The sequence below is a fragment of the Ranitomeya imitator genome, chromosome 7 (genome assembly GCF_032444005.1).
Source record: "Ranitomeya imitator isolate aRanImi1 chromosome 7, aRanImi1.pri, whole genome shotgun sequence".
In the NCBI taxonomy this organism is placed as follows: Eukaryota; Metazoa; Chordata; class Amphibia; order Anura; family Dendrobatidae; genus Ranitomeya; species Ranitomeya imitator.
The window spans coordinates 34,559,633-34,582,009 of NC_091288.1; the positions used below are offsets into that span (position 1 = coordinate 34,559,633).

The following is a 22,377-nucleotide window of genomic DNA, read 5'->3' on the forward strand; positions in this document are numbered from 1 at the left end:
TAGGTCGTTAATATATTCTGAGCAGAAAACCCCTTTAACCATTGATGTATTTGTACATACTCCAGTAATTAGGCCATCCCCTTGGTTGCTCGTTCTTTTGTTAATTTTTTAAGCAACAAAAGTCTATAAAAAGCGACATTTTTCAAAACCTTTCATGTTACAAAGAGTGGAAATAACTAAGTGTACGACCCTCTTACCGTAAACAGCTACAATGGTATTTTCAATTTTCACGCTTGATCGAATCTACGCATTTGAATGCCAGCAAAGGTTACAACGATCTATGTAACAAAGCTCCATAATTAGACATAATAGGAGATTATATTTGAAGCATATACATAATTATTTTTGCCTGAAGCCAAGTTAGTTGTACTTCTATTTGTTCAGCTCCATTAGTGATGCATAAATCTGAATTACAATACTGGCGTACAGTATGTAATAAAACACCTGCTGACAGGTAATATTAATACTCTGCAGGGGAGAAAAAAAAAACGAAAAATGCGGCGTTTGACAAAGGAAAACCTTCTAAATAAAAACCGGCACCTCATCAGCATTTCACGATCTGCATCCTGACTTGCAGAAGGCCATAGTGACGGGACATGTCGTGTGGCACGGCTGAAGACTTATCAATATATTTTTCATCATCTGATTTTGCAGTGTTGTCCCCATTTTTTGGAGGTTTTTTCTCTATCTATCTATCTATCTATCTATCTATCTATCTATCTATCTATCTATCTATCTATCTATCTATCTATCTAAAACAACTGGGGAGAATTGCACCAAAAACTGTGTAAAATTTGATATTTAATGGCCCATTGTGGCAACATTTTGGTTTGGATACGTGAACCTCTCTTTGTTTCACATTTCTGAACCGAAACATCTTTATAATGACAACTGAATATCACTTTTTACACTATTTTTGGGGCACTGCTTCCAGTTGCTTCTAATATGCCAGGGAGGCTTTGCACCCTCATTGTTCTGGCGCTGCTTTTGTTTTTTCATATCTAACTAACTTGTATCATGTATCTTCAATTCTACACAAGATTTGTACAATTGATAGGGAAAATGGGGGCTTATATAATTAAGGTACCGTCACACTAGACGATATCGCTAGCGATCCGTGACGTTGCAGCGTCCTCGCTAGCGATATCGTCCAGTGTGACAGGCAGCAGCGATCAGGCCCCTGCTGTGCTGTCGCTGGTCGGGGAAGAAAGTCCAGAACTTTATTTCGTCGCTGGACTCCCCGCAGACATCGCTGAATCGGTGTGTGTGACACCGATTCAGCGATGTCTTCACTGGTAACCAGGGTAAACATCGGGTAACTAAGCGCAGGGCCGCGCTTAGTAACCCGATGTTTACCCTGGTTACCATCGTAAAAAAACAAACAGTACATACTTACATTCAGCTGTCTGTCCCTTGCCGTCTATTTCCTGCACTGACTGCTGGCCGCAAAGTGAAAGTGAAAGCACAGCACAGCGGTGAGTCACACAGCGGTGACTCACCGCTGTGGCTGTGCTCTGCTTTCACTTTGCGGCCAGCAGTCAGTGCAGCAAACAGACGGCAAGGGACAGACAGCTGAATGTAAGTATGTAGTGTTTGTTTTTTTACGATGGTAACCAGGGTAAACATCGGGTTACTAAGCGCGGCCCTGCGCTTAGTTACCCGATGTTTACCCTGGTTACCGGGGACCTCGGGATCGTTGGTCGCTGGAGAGCGGTCTGTGTGACAGCTCTCCAGCGACCAAACAGCGACGCTGCAGCGATCCGGATCGTTGTCGGTATCGCTGCAGCGTCGCTAAGTGTGACGGTACCTTTACTATTATTTTGTGCCTCTAAATAGTTGTCATTTCCTGCACAGACGTGCCCTTTGCATCAAAATGGATGTCATTTTACCTAATTCCATTTGCACCCTGTGGAATACATCTACCGGATTTTAAATCGGTAACATGTAAACCTATTCTGTGCATTTTAACTTCAGGTCTTACCTTCTGCAAAACATTAGATAATAATAATCTTTACTTTTATATAGCGCTAACATATTCCGCAGCGCTTACCAGTTTGCACACATTATCATCGCTGTCCCCAATGGGGACAAATAGATTAAATATGCAGAAATCCGATGCACAATCTGTGCAGAGAACGTGCAGATTTAGTCTCAGATTTTAGTTTAAATTCCAAAGCTTATCTTTTCCAATGCCGTTTACATCTTGTATGGACGTAGTAGTCACAGCGACATTTTATTTTATTTGTTTTTGCTCTTGGATAAGCAAAATGTGGAAATCCTTGTTAAATGATCAAATAAATGTTATATTCCCATTCTAAACTATTTATTTTCCAAGTTGACCTCATATGACGTTGTAACAATAATTTTTTCAACACGATGTTTGTATGAAATTTCATGCAGGTTGGGTCATAGGTGCATGCGATCTAGCCGCCTACGCAATATACAATATCATCCTACATTAATCTAAAACACAAGCCATCTTATGTAAAAAGAATCCTTGATAACATTCACTAAACGTAGTCCTCAAAGTGCCGAATTACAACTCCATACTACTCAGTGTATACAATAGGAGATTTTGAGTTTTTTGCATATAAAAATATCTTTTATTAAATATAAAACATCAAACGAAACAAAAAAAATTATTATTTCAAAAATAGATGGAACAATTTTTCGTTTGTATGGAAAGTTGTGTGATCCCAATAGGTGAAAGTGCAACGTGATCGCTAATCAGGGCTGATAGTATAGCAGCTTTCAAAAAGTTACCGCCAAATATGCATATATATAAGCATGAAGCAAAAAGCACTCTTATTTCATGCATGTGCTGAAAACCAAAGACGTTTTTTTTCCCTTTCAAGGATAGTATGTCAAAGATACATATCGCACATAGAGTACATTGAAACGCTGCACAAAAAGTATTATAGTGAAAGGTTAATTACCCATTATCATAAGATTCAGTCCTGAAGGCGACCACTCTCCCCGACGCGCGTTTCGCAAGACAGATTCTCGCTTCCTCAAGGGGGCGTGGTTATTACAACTACTCAGTGGTTGTAATATTGTATGTATGAAGGTCTTTACATGGGATAAATCTCAGTCAAAATCACCGATTTATGTACAACAGCCAACCATAAAATGACTAACTAGCTCTCCCCTGATCTGGGGAAAGAAGGATTATACATGATGACGTATTTCAAGATGTCCAATATTTTTTTAATCATGGGAGATAGGCTGTCCAAGATTTCTAGTAGTCACCCTGCGTCTCTTCCCCATTGAGAGCACGCACTGTTGGCCGAGCCAAGAGTTTGGCGGACTGGAATGGCCACTACCTGTTAGGTTATTGAAGCTTAGTTTCCATTTGCCTTGAGAACAAAAGGATTGGACATGTTGAAATCCATCTGTCTGATCCTGTTCTCCTTGAACATCTGCTATCGGAGGAGAGTCAGGAGACCTGCAAACATATAAGATGGGTGGCTGATCCAGCCGTGGCTTTGGACATCGTGAATATCTTTATATCCATGAAGCTCTGGAAACTCTCATCTGAGGAAGTTAAAGTAAACTCTTTTATTGGACAGCTTGTATTTTACTTATTCCGTGGTCCCACAGCGCACACATCATACATAATTTATAAAAAATATTTAGAGGCTGAATCGTTTCTAATTTCCGGGTGTGTAACAAAGAATGTGCAATGCCGTACGATAATAACAAGTGGCCCATAAATCATTATGAATATGGCCCCCGGCATTTGTGTCTCATTTAATGAATATACATAATGTTAATTTCTGCCCACACAAGATGATGAAAGCGGTTTAGATACGCGAGAGAATTTAGGTCCATTCTTCACGTTTACAGCCAGAAAACGCTCACAGTATTAAGCCAGCAAGCATAAATGACTGATGGTGATTGATAATTGTACATGCCGTGTCCGCAGGCATGAGAAAATGGGGGGGGGGGACAAAATCTAGCGCACAGGAAAACAGCAACGTGTCTGCGGGTAGAGCCGACCAAATATTCCATGTACGGTTGAATATATTCCAGATGGTTCAGTATCGTGTGCTACATACCAATCAACCAATATTAAAAAAAACTAAATGTGGAACAAAACTCCATTCTCAATGTAGTAAGAGTGAGTCAAATCGTTACTACTTGAATTTTGTATAAATTTCCCCCCCCAAAATTGGAAATTCCCAAATTTTGGAGGATTTTCTTTTTACTTATCCAGCAAAACAGCAGCCGGTCACCATTTCGTTGGAATATTTTTACAACCATCACATGCTGGTGATACAAAAAACACTCTGACGCGTTTCTGGAGCTGTGTTCGGCCCTAGTCATAGAGATTGCACTATGACTAATGATGCACACAGTGCCAGAAACGCGTCAGAGCGTTTTTTTCTATCACCAGCATGTGATTTTTATTGTTTGACACTTATTGGAATTTAATTTGAAGATTTGATCTATTTTTTTAGATGTGCCGGTCAACTTTACTTTTCTTGGACAGCTTTTTAACATAATTGCTGTGTTTTTTTAAATGTGGTATTATGTTAAAATCAGAAATGTGGTTTGACATCTGATGGTATTCATGACTTCATGGAAATGAAAGAGCGCAGTAATTAACATTCACTGGTCCGGATTTACCAACAGGAGCAGGAAGCCTTATGGTGCGGACATATTTTAAACTGGGTGCATTAATATATAAATTATGTATGATTATATTTTTTCTGGCAATCACAGTGTCTTGGAGGTAATCCCAAGGAGAGATAGCCGCAATGCTGCAGTTGGTGATGTCTGCAAATGGAGTCCTTTTCCTTTTGAAGAAGATCCTGACTTGGTTCTGCATTCACTTCTAAGTCCTGTGGCACAGGTCAATACTGACTGATAGGATTGCTATCGCCAATGGATGGCACAAGAAACCTGTTCCCTTACTCCTTGAAGAAGCTATTTGCATACTTTCCAAGGAAGCTTTACATGGCCTATAAGTCTCCCTACAGTGACTTGACTTGGCGTTCTCAAGGAGAACCATTGCCCTAAAGCAATGTTCCCCAACTCCAGTCCTCAAGAGCCACCAACAGGTCATGTTTTTAGGATTTCCTTAGTATGGCCCAGGTGATGGAAATGATGCCTGTCTAGATTATGGAGTTCTCACCTGGGCAATACTAAGGAAATCCTGAAAACCTGACCTGTTGGTGGCTCTTGAGGACCGAACTTGAGGAACACTGCCCTAAAGACTCTAACCTAACTAGCCAGTCTTCTATTATGCCCAAAACAACTGTTGTCAAATGGAGTCACTTTCATTTAGGAGAACATTGTAGGTTGGCGTTATAATCTAAGTCCGGTATTGAGACTCTTTAAAAGGTCGATATTGACTTCTAAGCTACCCCCAGTTGGTGGAACGAGAGACCTTGTTCTCTGCCTCTGATGAAGCTACTTGCAAATGTGAGCAACATTCGGAAATATGAGGCCGTATTGCAGATCCTGTATTAAGTTGTAAGAGTTTCAAATTACACTTCTACTCTTAAAGGGGTTGTTCAGGCTTAGAGTGACTCTAGTCTTGTACCCTAAGTGACTGCAGACCTGTGAATCCTCCCAGCATGCAGTATGCATTCCTTCAGGATTCTGTGATGCTAGCACCAGAAGCGTGACCACAAGTATGCGATTTGCATGCACACCGTGATAACACGACTAGACATGCACGGGCTCGCTCAATACAAATGTATCAATAGGAGGCAGGACACGTCTAGTCAAAATGAGGCCGCTAGTATGAAAATTGTATACTTGTGGTCACGCTCCCGATGCTAGCATCACAGGCATGTGCCTGCTTGCTCCCGCCTCCAGCATCGGAGAATCCTCACTGTGCACGGTGCGTATTGCAAGGATTCATAAGTCTGCAGTAACACAGAGTGACTGCAGACTTCAGTCACAAGTCTGGAAACCCCTTTTAGGAAACATGGATCCCTGGATCATGCCCTTCGTAGAATTCAATGGAGTCTGACAATGCTACACAACAATGAGGCAATTTCCCCCCCCAAAAAAAAATCACGAGAAGCACATAGTCATACCATGAACATACAGCACATTTACACCAGACAATCTAGGACTCAAATAATGATTTAGAGTAACTAAACTGTCATGGCATTTTTCATATGTGGAAGGCACCTTAATTGTCTGCAGAGTACGGATTCAATAGAAAGCAAAGGCTATAAAGCTACTACCTTCTATTGAACGCGTACCTCAATCTACCACCAGAGTTGGCCACTGTTCGGGAGTCTTAAGGTCTTAAGATGTTGGTGGAGGTCTCAGGACCCCAACTCCTACCGATGTGCAGGCAAGTAAAGTGTCTGCGAAATATGAAACAATGCAGTGAAAGTGTAGATATTCTTTAACTAGAATTTCAAGAAAAAATGGCTTTCCTGTGCTCTAGTTATAATTTTGAAAGTTTTTAGATTAAATTGCCACCATCATGCTCTACTAGTTACTTAAAGAAGCACTCCTCCTCCCATCAAAGTTTTTATTTTCTTAATATATTGCAATCATCATATTATATAGAACTGTGTACTCACAATTGCTCATTTGCCTTTCTACCCAGATAATCCTTTCCTTTTCTCTGGTTTATGTAGAAACAGGAAGTCTCTTTTCCCTGCATTTATCATTCTACTCTTCAGCTCCTGACCCAGCTGCTCCGTTGTCCCCCTGCCAGAGACTTTTGCAGTGACTCATGACCCATGCAGGGAAAATTGACCTCCTGTTTCTACATACAGCTTAGAAGGATTCAGCTAGTCAGTTTATAATCATATGATGTCATAGACCTAATGGAAAAGAGAAGAATTATCTGGGTAGTAAGGCAAAATGAGCAATTGTAAGTACATGTGCTATATGATATGATGACTGCAATATATTAAGAGGATAATAACTTTGATGGGAGGAGGAGTGCTTCTTTAAAAAAGTATCCTCCTTCTTATGTTTCAAATTCAGTCTCAAAATATTCTACTATGTTCTATCACTCAAGTCCATGCAAAGGGATGAAGCAAAATACCAGGAAGAACATATGACCCCGCTGACAGAAAAGCACAACTCTAGTACACATAAAAGAAAGTTACATAAAATACCTCCTGTTCTTACCCGTGATGTTGTTAGTCCAGGAGACAGGGGTTGAGGCAGGCACAAAAGAGATAAATCTATTATAAGTATGTTAGAATAAAGGCAACACAAGCATCTCTAGATAAATATCTATACTTATATCAGTAACATGGAAGAAAATGCAAACTATTAATAAGCATATCAAGTTAATAAAGTGTTAAAATACATGCAAAGCGATGGCATGCTATGAAGGCATAGTGTTCGGGAACTGTCAGCAGGTTTTTGCTATGTCATCTGAGAATTGCATGATGTAGGCACAGGGACCCTGATTCTAGCAATATACCACTTATTGGTCTGCCAGGTGCAGTTTTGATAAAATCATTGTTTTCTCTGCTCCAGATCTAGCAGAGCTCGGAATGCTGAGCTCTATATAGCCCCGCCCACACCTCTGATTAGCAGCTTTCTGTTTACACTGTACACTGAAAGAAAGCTGCTCATCAGAGGTGGAGGTCAGATAACACAGACCAGGATGACTACATGGCACAAGAAGCCTAGTCCTGAGTTAACAGTTATCGCTGGAATTAGAGTCCTTATATCATACTGCTATAAGATTACATAGCAAAAACCTGCTGACAGATTCTCTAAGCAGTTTCCAAAAAATTAAACTAGAGCTATAATTCCTAGAGTTGTCTTGTTTGATTTGGCCATTGATTCAGATCATCTACATGGCTGAACATGTGGGGACAATCCATGATAATCATTTTGATCGTTTTCCCTTTTTACAATGGCTAAAGGTCAAGTAAGTCCATGGATAGGTGATAGACCATGTTCACTTTTCTTGGCTGGTGGATGTCTAAACATATGTGTGTATGGTCAATGAGTGAATGGATGATTGGCCAAACACAGATACAACAAATGTTTTTTTTTTATCTGTGTTCCTGATTCACGGTCAAAGTTGACCACACTGGTGACCAATCTTGATAACCATGCAGAGGATCAAAACAATTGAGAAGGAGAGTACTTAACAATATAACATCTGATTCCATTATATATCCATTGGAAATTTCTTTTAACACGTTTCTACATAAATGTTTACTCTGCATAGACTGAATTTGAAAATGTTTTCTTGGTAAGAGTTTGGGTTATATTTCCTTACTAGGATATTCGTCGTGGTGGAAAATCCTTAACGGAACTTTATGTTTCAGTGTGAATTATTGAGTCCAAGTTTAAACTAAAAATCTGATGTTATTGGATTTCTGAAATTCTGGCCAAGTTGGATAAAATTCTTGTTGGTTATTGGGATTCATCTTAATTACAAAGTTATAGAGTTTGAAAAATGACATTGTCTGTCAAGTTCAACATTCCTTGACCAATTATACCCAGACTGCCATTTGTCATGAGAAATGCTGATAGTGTTTGACATTATCATCTCTTCTGGTAGGGTGTTCCTCAGTCTGACTGCTCTAACTGCGAAGAACCCTTTCCTATTTTAATGCAAAAGAACCCCAATTTTTGTAATCTCTCATTATAGGACAGACCTTCCATCCAGTGTAATAATCTATTTGCTCGTCCCAGGAAAGTCTTCTATTTTCTCAGAATCTATACAATCTTTAGATATCTTCAAGCCTGTAATCCTTGAATATGGCCTTAAATTGGGGTAAAATTGTGTCTCTTATTTTCAGCTCTAGCAATTTCAGTAGGATGTAAGTTTGCCCTTGAATTGCACAATATGATCTTACCATAATTTACCTTCTTGATATCATTACAATATTTTCTAATTTTAGTAGATACAGTACTTTGCATATAACATAGTCTTAAAACTGAATTGCTCATAATTGACCAATTTTTGCCTTTTGTTGTGTTCATTGTTGTGTTTCTTTCTACCCATTGTTTTTTCCAAATCCATTTAAGTTCTAACCATCCAGTAGATACTCTGTGGCCTTCAGAACCATCTATAATTTTAGCTCTACTTGCTATAAGTTGTGTGAGTCCAAAATACGACCCTCATCTGTTTTGATAATTAATATAAAGCCAACTCTGTGAACTAATGACATCTTCATCAGACATATGTGGCCTTCAAGCTAGATGTCTGCTTTATGCATGGACTAATGAGCAATAATACTCAAAGAGTAATAATATTATTTGGCCGGTTTCACTCATCTGTGTAAGGACTGATATTTCTGTACCAGATACTACAAGCCATGGGTCTTCCGAACGCAAACTCAACACCCTCATAGGCATTTTCAAGGCTGTTCAGGGCAGGTCGGTAGACAAGCAGCCGGTCAGGAAACACTCAGCCAGTCAAGAAATCACAGTCTGTACACGGACAGCAAAACTTGAATGTGTAAAACTGCACTTAAATTTGTTGTCCAGACTTGGGGCTCAAGTCTACAGTCACTCTATGTGACTGCAGACTTGTGAATCCTTACATCAGCATTGTCAGGACTTTACTGTGCCGGCACCAGGTGCGGGAGTTTAGGTGACCACAAATAGGCGAGTTGCATGCTTCCAGACACATTCCAACTAGACATATTGCACGAAGCCGTGCATGTCTAGTCACCATGTGACTGCATCTATGCCAACCGCACACAGCGGTGTATATCTCTATGTATATAGATATTCCTTTAAAGTTTGATGTTGATCTCAAGAGGTCATTGTGCAGCTAGAAGATTCAAAACTGTGATTTTATATTCTATTTAAAGTAGCTTTCCAACACTTAGAGATGTTCTTTCAGGCCCATTTCCTGGAACCCAAAGCAAACAGATGATTTTACCAGTGGAAACCTTGTCTGGTTACATTAGGCAAATCTGGTATTACGTTGCACCCATTCAGATGAGAGATGATTCCATAATAATTGGTTACTACTAATGTGTAATATTTGAACAATGAACTTTATACATAAATACTTACCTTATACTTACACGGCACCAGTCACCTGGGTCCTCTGTCGCTTGTTGTTGTCACCACCTCATGATGGCGTGCCATCCAGCACCACGTAATCTGACTATCAGAGCTATTCTGCTTTCTCGTTGACGTGTCCTTTAATCACTGGATTGCTGATCGGCTGTGGTGGTTATGTGATGTGGTGCTGGATGACACGACATTAGACAGTGATAACAAGATGTGGCCACCACCAATTGCTTGAACAAAGTGGCAGAGGTTGCCAAAAGACAAACTAGCGAGGGGCTTTCCTACTGTTGCCTCTCTTTGCATTTTTATCCATTTAATTTTTTTTTGTACAATAAAAATCATTGCAATTTGTATCGACAGGTATTGACCCCTCTGCAAAATGGCTTCACCTACTGTCCACAGGCATCGTTTATAGAGACTGCTTTTTCACCCAACCTTCCCTTTACTTTAATGTAACATAACTGCATTAACATCAACTTTATAGACCAATACTGACTACCTTAAAAAATGCCCACATTAAAAAAAAGTAAAGGTAATAATAATAGAAACCTGATTGAAAGGGGTAGTCCAGGCTTTGGATTCAAGTCTGCAGTCACTTTTTGTTACGATTCTCCAGTGGGCAGTCATATGACCACAAGTATGCTATTACCATATGTCCGGCCACATTCCGACCAGTCGTACCTGGCCTCACTCCATTGAGTAAAGCCGTGCACATCTAGTCAGCATGTGATTCCATGTATGCAAATCACCCACTTCCAGTGCCTGAAAATCCTGACAGCACACACTGTGAGGATTTACAAGTCTACAGTCACAGAGAATGACTGCTGACTTGAACCCCAAGCCTGGACAACCCCTTAAAATAAAAGGTGAAATTGCGATAAGATATTCTCTTTAACTGTAACAGAAATTACATTTTTTCGAACTTCTAAATTTGAGTAAAAAAGTGAAAGAAAACACAATATAATAGGAAATGTTTCCTATATGCATGATTTGCAAGAACATATAGATATATCTGCAGGAGCAGATTGGATAAAATGCTATTTTACGAGTGCTGTCAGCAGCGGCTCATAGACTGTGGGGCCCACATTGGCCAAGGATCTCCAAATATTGTCGAAAGGCCCAAATCTGCTCTTGCCCCATGGATTAAATATTGTAAAACAATGATTAAGTCCTTGAAAGAAGTAGACGTGGCTATATACCAAGGGACAAACTTTCAGGATTAAGTGGCTATCGAAAAAAGAGTGGACCTGCTGGAGCAGTGGACCGTTTTACAGAAAGGCCCTCAGTTTTGGCTTATAGTAGGTGTCTGGATCATAATACTCCCCCTATAAAGTCCAAAGGTGTTTCTTTGGAGTTCCCCCCTAGATGCCTTTTATTGCATTAACCCCCAATGGCTACTTACAGCTCTCATCATTTTCTGGACAGAAACAGATTTTGTTAAGTAAAAAAAAATGTTTTGTATAAACCCAACATTACCCTATAATGTAATAATATAACTGTACGGTAGAGTGTAATCGCATAGTAAAACAATGGTTGGAAAAGATTAGTAGCATACCATGTTCATGTCAATCCCATTGGTGTAGGTCCACGCATGCTGAAAATATTCTTCAAGCCTCTGACGTAAAGGATTAGGAATTTGGTGAAATCTTATGAATTCTTTTACTCGGAGCATTTGCATGTGGTACCGTGCTGTTCCTGAATATAATCTTTGGATTATTGCAGACACATTTCCAAAAATACTTGCATACATTAATGCTGGGATTGAAAAAAAACAAAACAAAACAAAACAAAACAAAATGATATTAGGAGAGCAAACAAATGCTGTAAAATCCTAACATAAAAAATTGAGATATAGATGAAAAAAAAATAACTTACCTGAAAATAATAAATAACTCATTTTGAAAAACAAAATATTTGATATTTTCCTCTTTACATTATATCAGTGAAGGGGATGCATGGTGAATCTGTGGGTATACTCGATGGTCTGTAGTGTCGCAGGATTGTGCTCATAGGACACTAAGGCTATGTTCACACATTGCGTTTTTGATGCATTTTTTTTCCTAAAGCAAAACCTCCTCTCTTGGAAGTAAGAAACTTGTCTAAAAAAAAAAAGATTTTGCTTAGTTTCTGTTACGTTTTTTTGCAGCGTTTTTGTCAGGGTACATTTATCTATCGTGCATGCTTATAAAGTTTAGTGCAAAAAGAAATTTGATTCTACTTCATCAGGTTTTGGCACAAAAAATGCAGCAAAAACTTTTACCTGCGTTTTTTTCAGCATTTTTTTGCACCACCCATTGCTTTCAGTGGGTGAAAAATGCTGAAAGAAGTGACATGCTCTGTTCTGAAAAATACTGAAGGCAAAAAAACAAGCTGCGTGCATGAGATTTCTGAAATCTCATAGACTTTGCTGGTACTGTTAAATGCAGCTAAAATTTGCATAAAATAAGCATAAAAAAACGGCAATGTGTGAACATAGCCTTAGACATATTGCTGGTAGCTATACAAAACTCCTCAGGGGTAAAGAGGTGCCAAAGTAAGGTTCCAACCCATGAGCAATATACTAAAGAAAACTTGGCACTCAGAAAGTTCCGGTGAAAAATAGAAAATCTGTATCAAATTAACGTTTCTGTCCTACATTTGACCTTCATCAGAACTGATTGCCGGCTGAGTGTCCAGAAGAATAATGTTTGCAATAGCGCTGGGTGTAGCGACGCACGTCGTTTCTGGAAAGGCGCTATTTTATAAAATCATTTTTTTTAATACATTTAACATGCAATCCTCATTTGGACATTTTCTAATGGTGAATTCCCGTTAAATCTCTAACCCTGGTCATAGCGAGATGACTGCGCTAACTCTGCCCCAGTTTACGCAGCAAAGCTGAAAAGTAAGCTGCAAAGATTAGAAAATGGCACAAAAAAATAAATTTCAAAATGGTAATAATAAATAGCTGATTTAAATAAAACCTTTATTTATAAGACATATATATTATAGGGGTATTTCGTTTTTGCAGAGTGTTAGAATAACTCAAGAATATGCAATCATTTTATGATTGATGAGGAGTCCGACCTCTGGGCCACCCACTGACTCTAAGATTGAAGGAAATAGAATCCTAGTTTAGCACTGCTTTCCCTGCTGAGTTTTCCCTGCAAAAAAACAAACTTGGTCAGCAGATTGTAGGGAAATGTAGCCTCATTTCAATGGGGCCGAGCTGCAGTGTCATGCACCATGGGTGGCCAGCGAACCACTTTCCATGAAAAAAAACAATCAAGAGGACACAGCAGTAAACTAGTACTGCATCCCTTCATTGTCAGTATCAGTAGGCGTCCTAGAGGTTAAGTATATCCTAGCGATACGCCATCACTTTGCTAGACGGGAGTTCCCATTTCATCGAGTATATTTGCGAAAAGCTTAGAAAAAAAAGCTGCATTTAAAGAAGAATAAAATTCCTTGTGACAATCAATGTGATGCTCCCTGAAGCCCGTTCCGACTTTTGTGATATAACATGTAATATTCTCCTGATATTTATACTAATGAAACCTATTTCTAGATCATTAGTCATTGCAAGTTACCTTCAGAGACACGAAGGCCTTAGAAACCTGACAGAGCTAATGAGCAGTTAGTTTAGAGGTCTCACTGGGGAGAATTATAGATCACCCTCTTGCACTTAAGCAACAATTATCAAGGTTGGATATCATCACAGGTCCATAAAGCATAACAGAGATAAAATAGCTAGAAGCCAACTGGTTCCGAATGGATAGTCCTAATGAGAAAAGTGGGAGTTCTGGGCTTGTTTCGTAACCTTCCATCGCAATTATCTGCCTAAAATGACATGGATGAAAATCAAATGTTCTATTACTGATTGGTTTAACCTTGTCTTTTACTCTACGCCCATGGTCTCGTTAACTACAAATTCACTCGTTCAATGTTATAACCTTTTTTAAGTTAAATTTGAGTAAAATTAGAAAAGTGTAATATACTTGATCTAATGTTCTAGGATCTTCAGTATTGCTAGAATTATGGGGCCATGGGGCTTTAGGAAACACCAAGGCTCCTCGGCCTGGTTCGCAGTGGTGCTGTGCACAGTGCAGAAGACAAATTCTAAAGATCCTAAGGGAACTTTTATTTTCTTGATTAGTGGGAGTCATAGACTCCACCTCTCTGATGTTTTCTCAGCTCTACACGCTCGTGCAGACAACTGTAGTTTCGGTCTGAATGTAATCTGTCAAAACGCCAGATTGCACTTGTACCAGTGTTATTCAATGAGGCCGTGGAAATGTCCGATTTTTTTTTGCTGAGATCAAGTGATTCAAGGAAAAAAAATCACAGCATGCACGATTTGCCTCTGATAAAATCAGATGTCTCTCACCCATTAATGTCTATGAGTCCGTGGAAAACATTTGACCACACTCAGAAGACATCCGAGTGTGGTCCAATTTTCATGGACAGACTGAATGGAGAAGATGGAGAAACCTTTTCTTTTTTAATCCTTTACATCCAAGAAAAGGGATCCCACTGTTATCAAAGTGTGAATAGCATAATCGGAACGTTTTTCTCAGATGGAGAAAATATGGTCGACTGCACCTGCCCTTAGAAGGATGGAAAAAATATATGCCATCTTTAAAGGTGTTGTTAGAATAGGTGATGACTTGTTGATTGGTAGGGGTCCCCTGGACGAAGCATTTCATTGCGAAACGCGCGTCGGGTGTGGTGGACTCCTGGCTATTCCTCCATTGTCTGGTAAATATGTGTTGGTGTGCTATATAATATGCTAGATAAATGTCTGTATTGCTAACTATAGTCTTTTGGACAGTTTTTTTATATGTGGATTTACATGGCATATTAGACCCTTATACAGAGACCACATACTGAATCCTTATATAATACTTTATTAGGTTTTTTGTTAGACTGCCACGCTATATTTAACCATCTCTTGAAATGTTTCATGTAATTTGTATGCAATATGAGCTTTATGGATATACCAGTATATTTATGTATACATCTCTGTGACCTTTTGCCAGGTGTCTACCTTCTTTTTCTGTGTTTGTCGTCTCTCACCTACTGCCTATTTAGGCTCTTTTATGACCATTTATGGTTTTTCTTTGATACTAATAAAGTGGTTTTTCATATTATCAATGTGTGGTGCCTTTGTCTATAGGTATATATAGCTTTAATTTTCTGCAAAACTTCTGCTTATTGTTTATGTTAGAACTAAAAGAATAATCTGTAAAAGAAGATTTAATTTATTACCTTTTTTAACTGTTTTTAGCCCCCCACCCAACCAAGAGCAGATGAACTTGCAATTGTTTGCTCAATTGTACTATATTCTGCGACACTTCGGTATTACAGCATATGGTGAAAATCATCATTTCAAGATGACATCGGGCTTACAATCGGCCTTGGCAACCCACTGGCATCCTGCCATTGCATGATGAGGGGTGCGTTGTAGAGAGAGAAGAGGTGACCCTGCCAAATGTTTTTCTCAGCATTCTTTGGCAGTCACATAGACCGTACAAAATGCCAGTCTTGATGACTGGGGTCCTTTACCTTGGATAGTTATAAAGCACCGAAACTAAGTATAAGTCTAGTACATGTTCCATTAATCTATAGTCTACAAAAACCAACAACATCGCTCCTGAATCTTAGTGGTCTGCCACTTCCCGTTGACCCCATACTAGTTGCCATAGCCAAATTAAAGCCCAAGGGAGAACATATTCCCTAATCATCAATGAATGGGATATAAAATTGTTGTTAATGACCATTCCAACAATCCATAAAAGATAAGGTGATTTTTAGATCATGGTACTTACAGCCAATCAACATAACACAAATGGAGAAGATTTTTTCCGAGTTGGTATTGGGCGACACGTTTCCGAAGCCCACGCTTGTCAGACTGCTGAATGTAAAATAAAGGGCTGTCACATACTTGTCCTTGATAGAAGGACCAGAACTGGGATCACTGTAGTTATACGGCTTCTTTATTTGATCTCCTAATGCGTCCAGCCAACTGATCTTGTGAATTAAGTAAGGTCGCTCCACGTTGCCAATTGCATACCAGATGCAAGCGAGCCAGTGAGCAATTAATGCAAAAATGCACATGAGCAGCATTAGGACGGCAGCACCGTATTCGGAATATCTGTCCAATTTTCTTGCAACTCTGACCAAACGGAGTAATCTTGCAGTTTTTAAAAGTCCGATGAGCGTGGTGGTCTGTGAAGATAACATAGGAAATTATATGGTTTATTTATACACAGGTATGTGCTCCAATAATGTCACTCACAAAAAGTTTAATAGTTCTGAAAATATGACTGCTATTCTGGTGTCATGGGGTCTTTTTTATTGCATCATAATGGATCTCTTAGGATCTGATCTGTTTGATGGATCTGTCATATGATCCATTATAAGCTATTGAAGTGTAACTACTTAGTATATATTTTTAGGTAACACAGGTACTTAAAGTCTTGAATGTCTCTCAAACTAAGCAGAAGACACCCAGCCCCCGCGGAGCAGTATATAAGCTCAATAGAAGGTCTATGTCCGTACACCTCTGGGCTTGTGCTCATTCTCAGGGCATCTGCCTCGTGATTTCATTGGTGAGGCCCAGGTTCTCAAACCATCACTGTTCAATCTACAGGACATATTAAGTCTATGCTCACACAGTTTTTTGAGGTGTTCAAAAATGACGAGTTTTTCTAGCCTCCTTTGTTTGAAGGAGTATTCCTTTTCCAAAAAAAAGTATTGAAGGGTTTTAGAAAAGTTTTTTTTGCAGTCTTTTGATAGAACAGTGTCTAGTCTGGAGCAAATGTCATCACAATCTGCTGCAAAGAAGAGATAGGCATCTTTTTCCCCCTCCAGGTGTTTTTCTAAACCTTTTTAAGAAAAAAAATGCCTGAAAAAAACCTCCTCATACCTTAGGCTATGCTCACACAAAATGTTCTAAGGAGTTTTTTGAGCAGAAAGAAATATAATAACTTTTTTTTAACTAAGCTCCATGCATACTAGCAAATATTTGAAAATGGTACATAGAAATTAACAGTAATTTAGGATAAGTGCTGCAAGATTTTCTCTCTCGTACTATATATATATGTATATATACAGTATGTTATATGCATACATGTCTCTTAATATTTAAATTTAAGATAATAAGAAATGAAGCCCTGGAAAAACCCATTTATATGCAATTTTTCTGACGCACCTCTTGTATAGCGAATGGTGTGACAGTGCCGGAAATACAGTACAGTTGGAAGAAAGTTGAGCCCTATTACATATAGCAGCTAAAAAGCCCCATGGAAAAAATGAAAACAGGTAGTGAAAGAGACAGCGCCACGCCCAAGAGAATGGTGCACAAGTAGGGTCTCAAACCTTGAATAAAAAGATGAACTTGTCACTCAGGTGGTTGATGTGATAAGAGCAGACTTTAATGTGAATATTACAGTACAGGTGTGACGCTTCGGTCTTCATGGACCTTCATCAGAGTACACACTGTGGTAGTTTGTGGATATAATGGACTCAGTGTTCAGAGAAATTATGTCGGTCAATTTGTGTTCCAGGGGAGCAGTGTAGTGGTAGCAGCATGAACATGGTGTCCACTGCTTGTTCAGAGACATGCTTAAAATAGGACCTACTAATCGGTGCTGGTTGGCACCAATACTCTTCCCTTTCCTATCATGAACCAGGCAGACTCTTTTCATTCCCATAATTTTTTTCCATTTGTGGGAGCACAGAGCAAAATAAAGGGGCCAATCGTAGCTGAAGTCTTCCCACTTCTCGACCGGTCGATGGAGCCCAGACTTTCGTGAACAGGAGAATGGAGGGTAACTTTGCTGCAGTAAAACAAGCTTAAAATGAAGCAAAAATTAAAGAGATACATAGAAGAAAAGATGAATTTTGTAGGAAAAATTGAAGGTAACTATTCCACCTGCTTTAAAGTTTGCAGAGATGGAAATGTAGATTGGAGCAGTTCCACTGAAATAACTTCACTAATTAGGAAGAAAATCTGCCTCTATCACGCTTCTTCTTGGGGCAATGTAAAGGAATGAGTAGTATTTTAATCAGGACTCCTCAAGAAGCCAGAAAAGCATTTCTATTTTTCAATGACAGGTTAAATGTTGTAGTCGGCATATTTAGTAATGACATTATGCTGACACCATAGAACGCCGGCTGATTTTACATATTCTGATTCGGATCAGTCCGAGGATGAGGAAGATTACTGCAGATAGGGGTTACAGAGAGGCACGGCTCCGCACCCTGTTCTCACCTCTAATATAATTATGTAATGTATAACCAGAATACATATCCAGTGTCTTCAGGAGCCCCTGGTAGAGAATGCTAACAAGTACTGAACATTAAAGATTGCTGTAATTTTGAGAAAAGCGACTTCCTTGTTTGGTCTGTCAGCGATAACGGCATATGCGCCGTAGAGGCAGTCCGTATGAATTATACTAGGGCCCCTGGAATCAAGAAATCCTTTCCAGCTTGGTCCATTCTGCATTGTAATGTATTTTTCATAACCTCGAGCATTTGCCTCTGTATTAAATGCACAAGTTACACAGTTTTCTAAAATACTATGGGCCTGATTTATTATTGCAACCGCCGCTTTTTTGTGAGATTTTTCTTCATTTTCCTCCTGTTGTTAATTTTCCATTTTTTTTTCTTTTAAAGGGGCTGTCTACTACTTTTACATTGATGGCCTATCATTTGGATAGGTCATCAACGTCTGTTCGGCTGGGATCCAACAACCCAACAACCGGCACCCCCGCCGATCAGTTGTTACTGGCACTGGCGGCCGCCAGCCTGAAGTACTCTCTTGCCAAGCTCCTCCATTTACTTGTAGTGGCCGGGGCTTAATAATGTATATCCGCCTCCTATTGAAATCAATGTGCAGTACCCTGCGGCGGCCACCACAAGTAGACGGAGCAGCTCGGCAAGTGAGTACTTCTAGCAGATGGCCACCACTGCCATCACCGATAACAGCTGATCGGTGGGAGTGCCGGGTGTTGGATCCCGGCTGATGACCAACCTAAGGATAGGCCACCAATTAAATAGTAGACAACCTCTTTAATTCCCATGTTTTTTCTATTTTAATTGCATTCACCGGTTTTATTTTATCGTTCATCATTGTGTTCACAGTTTGGGAAGTCCAAATCTTTTTAGCTCACTCTTCATTTCTTACTCATTAAAAAGTCGCACATTTTTTTCCCCCCACAAATGCACTCTAGTCCCCTGCTAGGAGGGATCCTATGAAATTTTTCAACAAATCTTGCAACACTTTAGGGGAACATGTGACTTTTTGCACTAAAAAGTTTCAAAACAGGTTAAAAGACAAAATTAAAGAGCATTTTTTATTTTGTACAAGACTCGTGAACAGCGTGTGCCATATTGAAGGATACGGCACAGGAGTCAACAAATGCCGATAGGTCATAGTACAAAAATAAAGCCTGTAGTAATCACAAGTTCCAGCTGAGAAATCGAGCTTTGAAGCCACATGAAAATTAGCCAGGAAGTGATTTATGGGCGTGTCACTGCACTCTACTTGCTTCAACACTCCTCCAATGCCCTTCCAAGCTAATTTGCATGATGCTTCAAAGCTTGATTTCTCAGCACTCGTATGTCGGATTACTACAAGACAGGTATCATTTTCATTGTTATACCTGGACCTACACAGACACAACATTAGTAGTAAAATTGTCAGGGTCCTTTTAAAATGTTTCCACGAAGGTGACATTTTGCTACAGTTACAAATTGATGGCTGTGCCAAATTTCCATCACAGGGTTGGTCATTTTAGCCGAAAAAAAAATATGACAAAACTTATGATTGTGCCTCCAATGCAAATATAAAGGCATACCGAACTTTTTTTTGGGCTGTTAATGTATTTGCTCAAAAGGGTTTGCCTAGACTGGATACAACTTTAGCAAACCTTCATTGACAAGTTGCAAAAGTTTTCAGACTGAGTGTAAAAAAGAACGTTTCCATTCATGGAGAGAAACTATAAAAAAAAAATATTAAGGGATTGGATCAGAGTTGCAGAACTTTTCATTGGTCATTTCACTTGGGTTTATGATGCACAGTTTTCATGGTAGCTAAGAATAAAGTCTGAAATGAAATATTGTCTGTTAATTATACCCGAAGTAAAAATGATGAGAGAGGAAATGTATCTCTCGAGATTCCATCATCCATATTTAAACATGAACATCTCATGCTAAATCACGATTTTACATAATAGTCCCAGAGAGCGGAGAACCGAAGGTACAGCCTTGGGATTGTTCAAACACTTTCAGGAAATAATTCAGTACACATCATGATTTAATTTCCACTATTTAGCTGATATTCATTTCCTTGCAGTAAGAATTACAATCGTTCAGGGACCAAAGGTCACAAACATTATTCCTTTTTAGTGAATATTCAACAAAACTAAATGCTCCTGAAGGAATACAGATCTGATGGAAGCAAAGTACTCCGATATTTATCAGACTGTCCAGGAAATGTACAGGGGTATGCCAGCTCACATAAAATGGAAAAACGCCATTTCCGGGCTTTTGAGGGATTTCCTGATGTTAGATTAAAAAATAAATTCGTATTCACTAATGTACCGGTATACGTATACTTATTAGTGATTAACCCCATTATCCCCGGGACAGTGTCCATTTTTCATTTTGTCATCCCATTCTTCCAAGCCCCATAATTTTTTTTATATTTCAATCAATATGGCTGTGTGAGGGCTTGTTTTTTGTGGGACAAGTTGTGTTTTTGATCATTTATTTTTTCATTTACCCTGTCTTACCCTGACTTTGAAATATGATTCTCAAGGTCAGTATGAGTATGCAGATACCAAACATGTATAGGTTTTTATTTTATATAAGTGGTGGAAAAAAATGCAAACATTTGTAAGAAACAAAAAAACATTTTAGAGGCCCATCGCTTTTTCATTTTTTTGCAATTTTGGCTTGTACGAGGAATTATTTTTTGTTCCCTAATCTGGCATTTTAAATTATACCATTTTGGGGTAAATACGGTAAGATGTTTTGAACGTGTATTATTGCATTTTATATCAAATGTTGCGTTGGCCAAAGAAATGTAATTCAGGCATTTTGATTTTTTCCTTGTAATGCAGTTTGCTGATAAAATTATTTGATCCATACTGGGGTCCAACACGACTCCATTACCCTATATGACTTTTCTGACTTATCACCACTGCTTTTCGTTTTTTGCTTGGCACATCCTCTTTATATAAAAACCCTCAAGTACATGTCTTTTTTCTTGTTTATGATATATGTCTTTTAAATATATGTTCAATAAACTTTATTGATTTTACTCTTGAGTTCTAGTGGTTCATGGGTACTTTGTATCTATGTCAGGCTATATATATATATGGTATATATATATATATATATATATATATATATATAATTTTTTTTTTAGGGCCACCATGAGTCTATTTGTAAAAAATAAAATAGTAGTGTACAGCTCCTTTGAGGACATCTTTACCTATTTGCAATATGAAGGACACTCCTTACCCCAACAACAATATTAAGCAGAACCAGAGAAAACCTCTCACTTTGGAGGACTCTGCTCAACCATGTATTTCAGGCTCACCTGAAACACCTAGTAATTTTCCCATTTCTAAACCCTTCTCCCCAAAAAATGAAAAAAAAAAAGTTTCAGTAAAATTTTTTAGTTTTACTCACCTCATCTGAGCCAGATCCAAAAATCAGGAGATCAAATGGAATTGCTGCGACCATATCTATTAGGAACCAGCCTTTGAAGTAATGAATCGCTATTTTTGCAGGATCGCTGACAACTTCTTCATTCCGATTAACGTATGTGGTCCGAAAGTTTATAAGAATATCGATAATAAACATGATATCTACAATAAGGTCTACAACATTCAGGGGGTTGCAGGCATAGCCACACGCGCGCCTCTTCTGCTCCTCTAGGTCATTAAGTAGGAAGGCAGCTGAGTAGGGTGTGAAAATGGCAGTGTATATAACAAGCAACAAAATTAACCAGTCCCATACGGCTTTGAAAGGACTATAGTGCAATATAGTAAACTTATTGATACGAGGTGTTTGAAGTTTATATTCCGGCAAGACATCAGCTCCCAACGACAAGACCTGTGGAGACACATCGTAAAAGATGACAGTCAGTAAAGCTGTATTGCTGGGTGACTTTTCACACCAACCAGTACTTGATGAGGGGCAAAAAACCCTATAAAGCTGTCTTCGAATGTGTAGATGATACTCTTGTTTGGCCAATATCCCTAATAGACATGATGACTGATGAGCAAATCTCCCAAATTTTGTTTCGGGAAGATTCACTCTGATTTCATATGGATTGAATCAACAGTACCCCAATGAATTTAAAGACACATGCTTTGAGGTCTCTCAAAATGCCAAAGCATAATT

The 22,377-nt window shown here is 38.9% G+C and overlaps 1 protein-coding gene across 3 annotated transcripts in view; it reads right to left on the bottom strand.

The window, feature by feature from the left end:
• Positions 1–22,377, bottom strand: part of KCNH7 (potassium voltage-gated channel subfamily H member 7) — a 406,313-nt gene that overhangs the window by 49,369 nt on the left and 334,567 nt on the right. For all 3 annotated transcript variants that reach the window (XM_069733056.1, XM_069733057.1, XM_069733055.1), the window contains 3 exons: positions 21,661–22,086; positions 15,786–16,185; positions 11,534–11,733 (listed from right to left, as the gene is read on the bottom strand). In XM_069733056.1, coding sequence (XP_069589157.1) covers positions 11,534–11,733; positions 15,786–16,185; positions 21,661–22,086 — 1,026 coding nt within the window. The remainder of the gene's footprint in view (positions 1–11,533; positions 11,734–15,785; positions 16,186–21,660; positions 22,087–22,377) is intronic.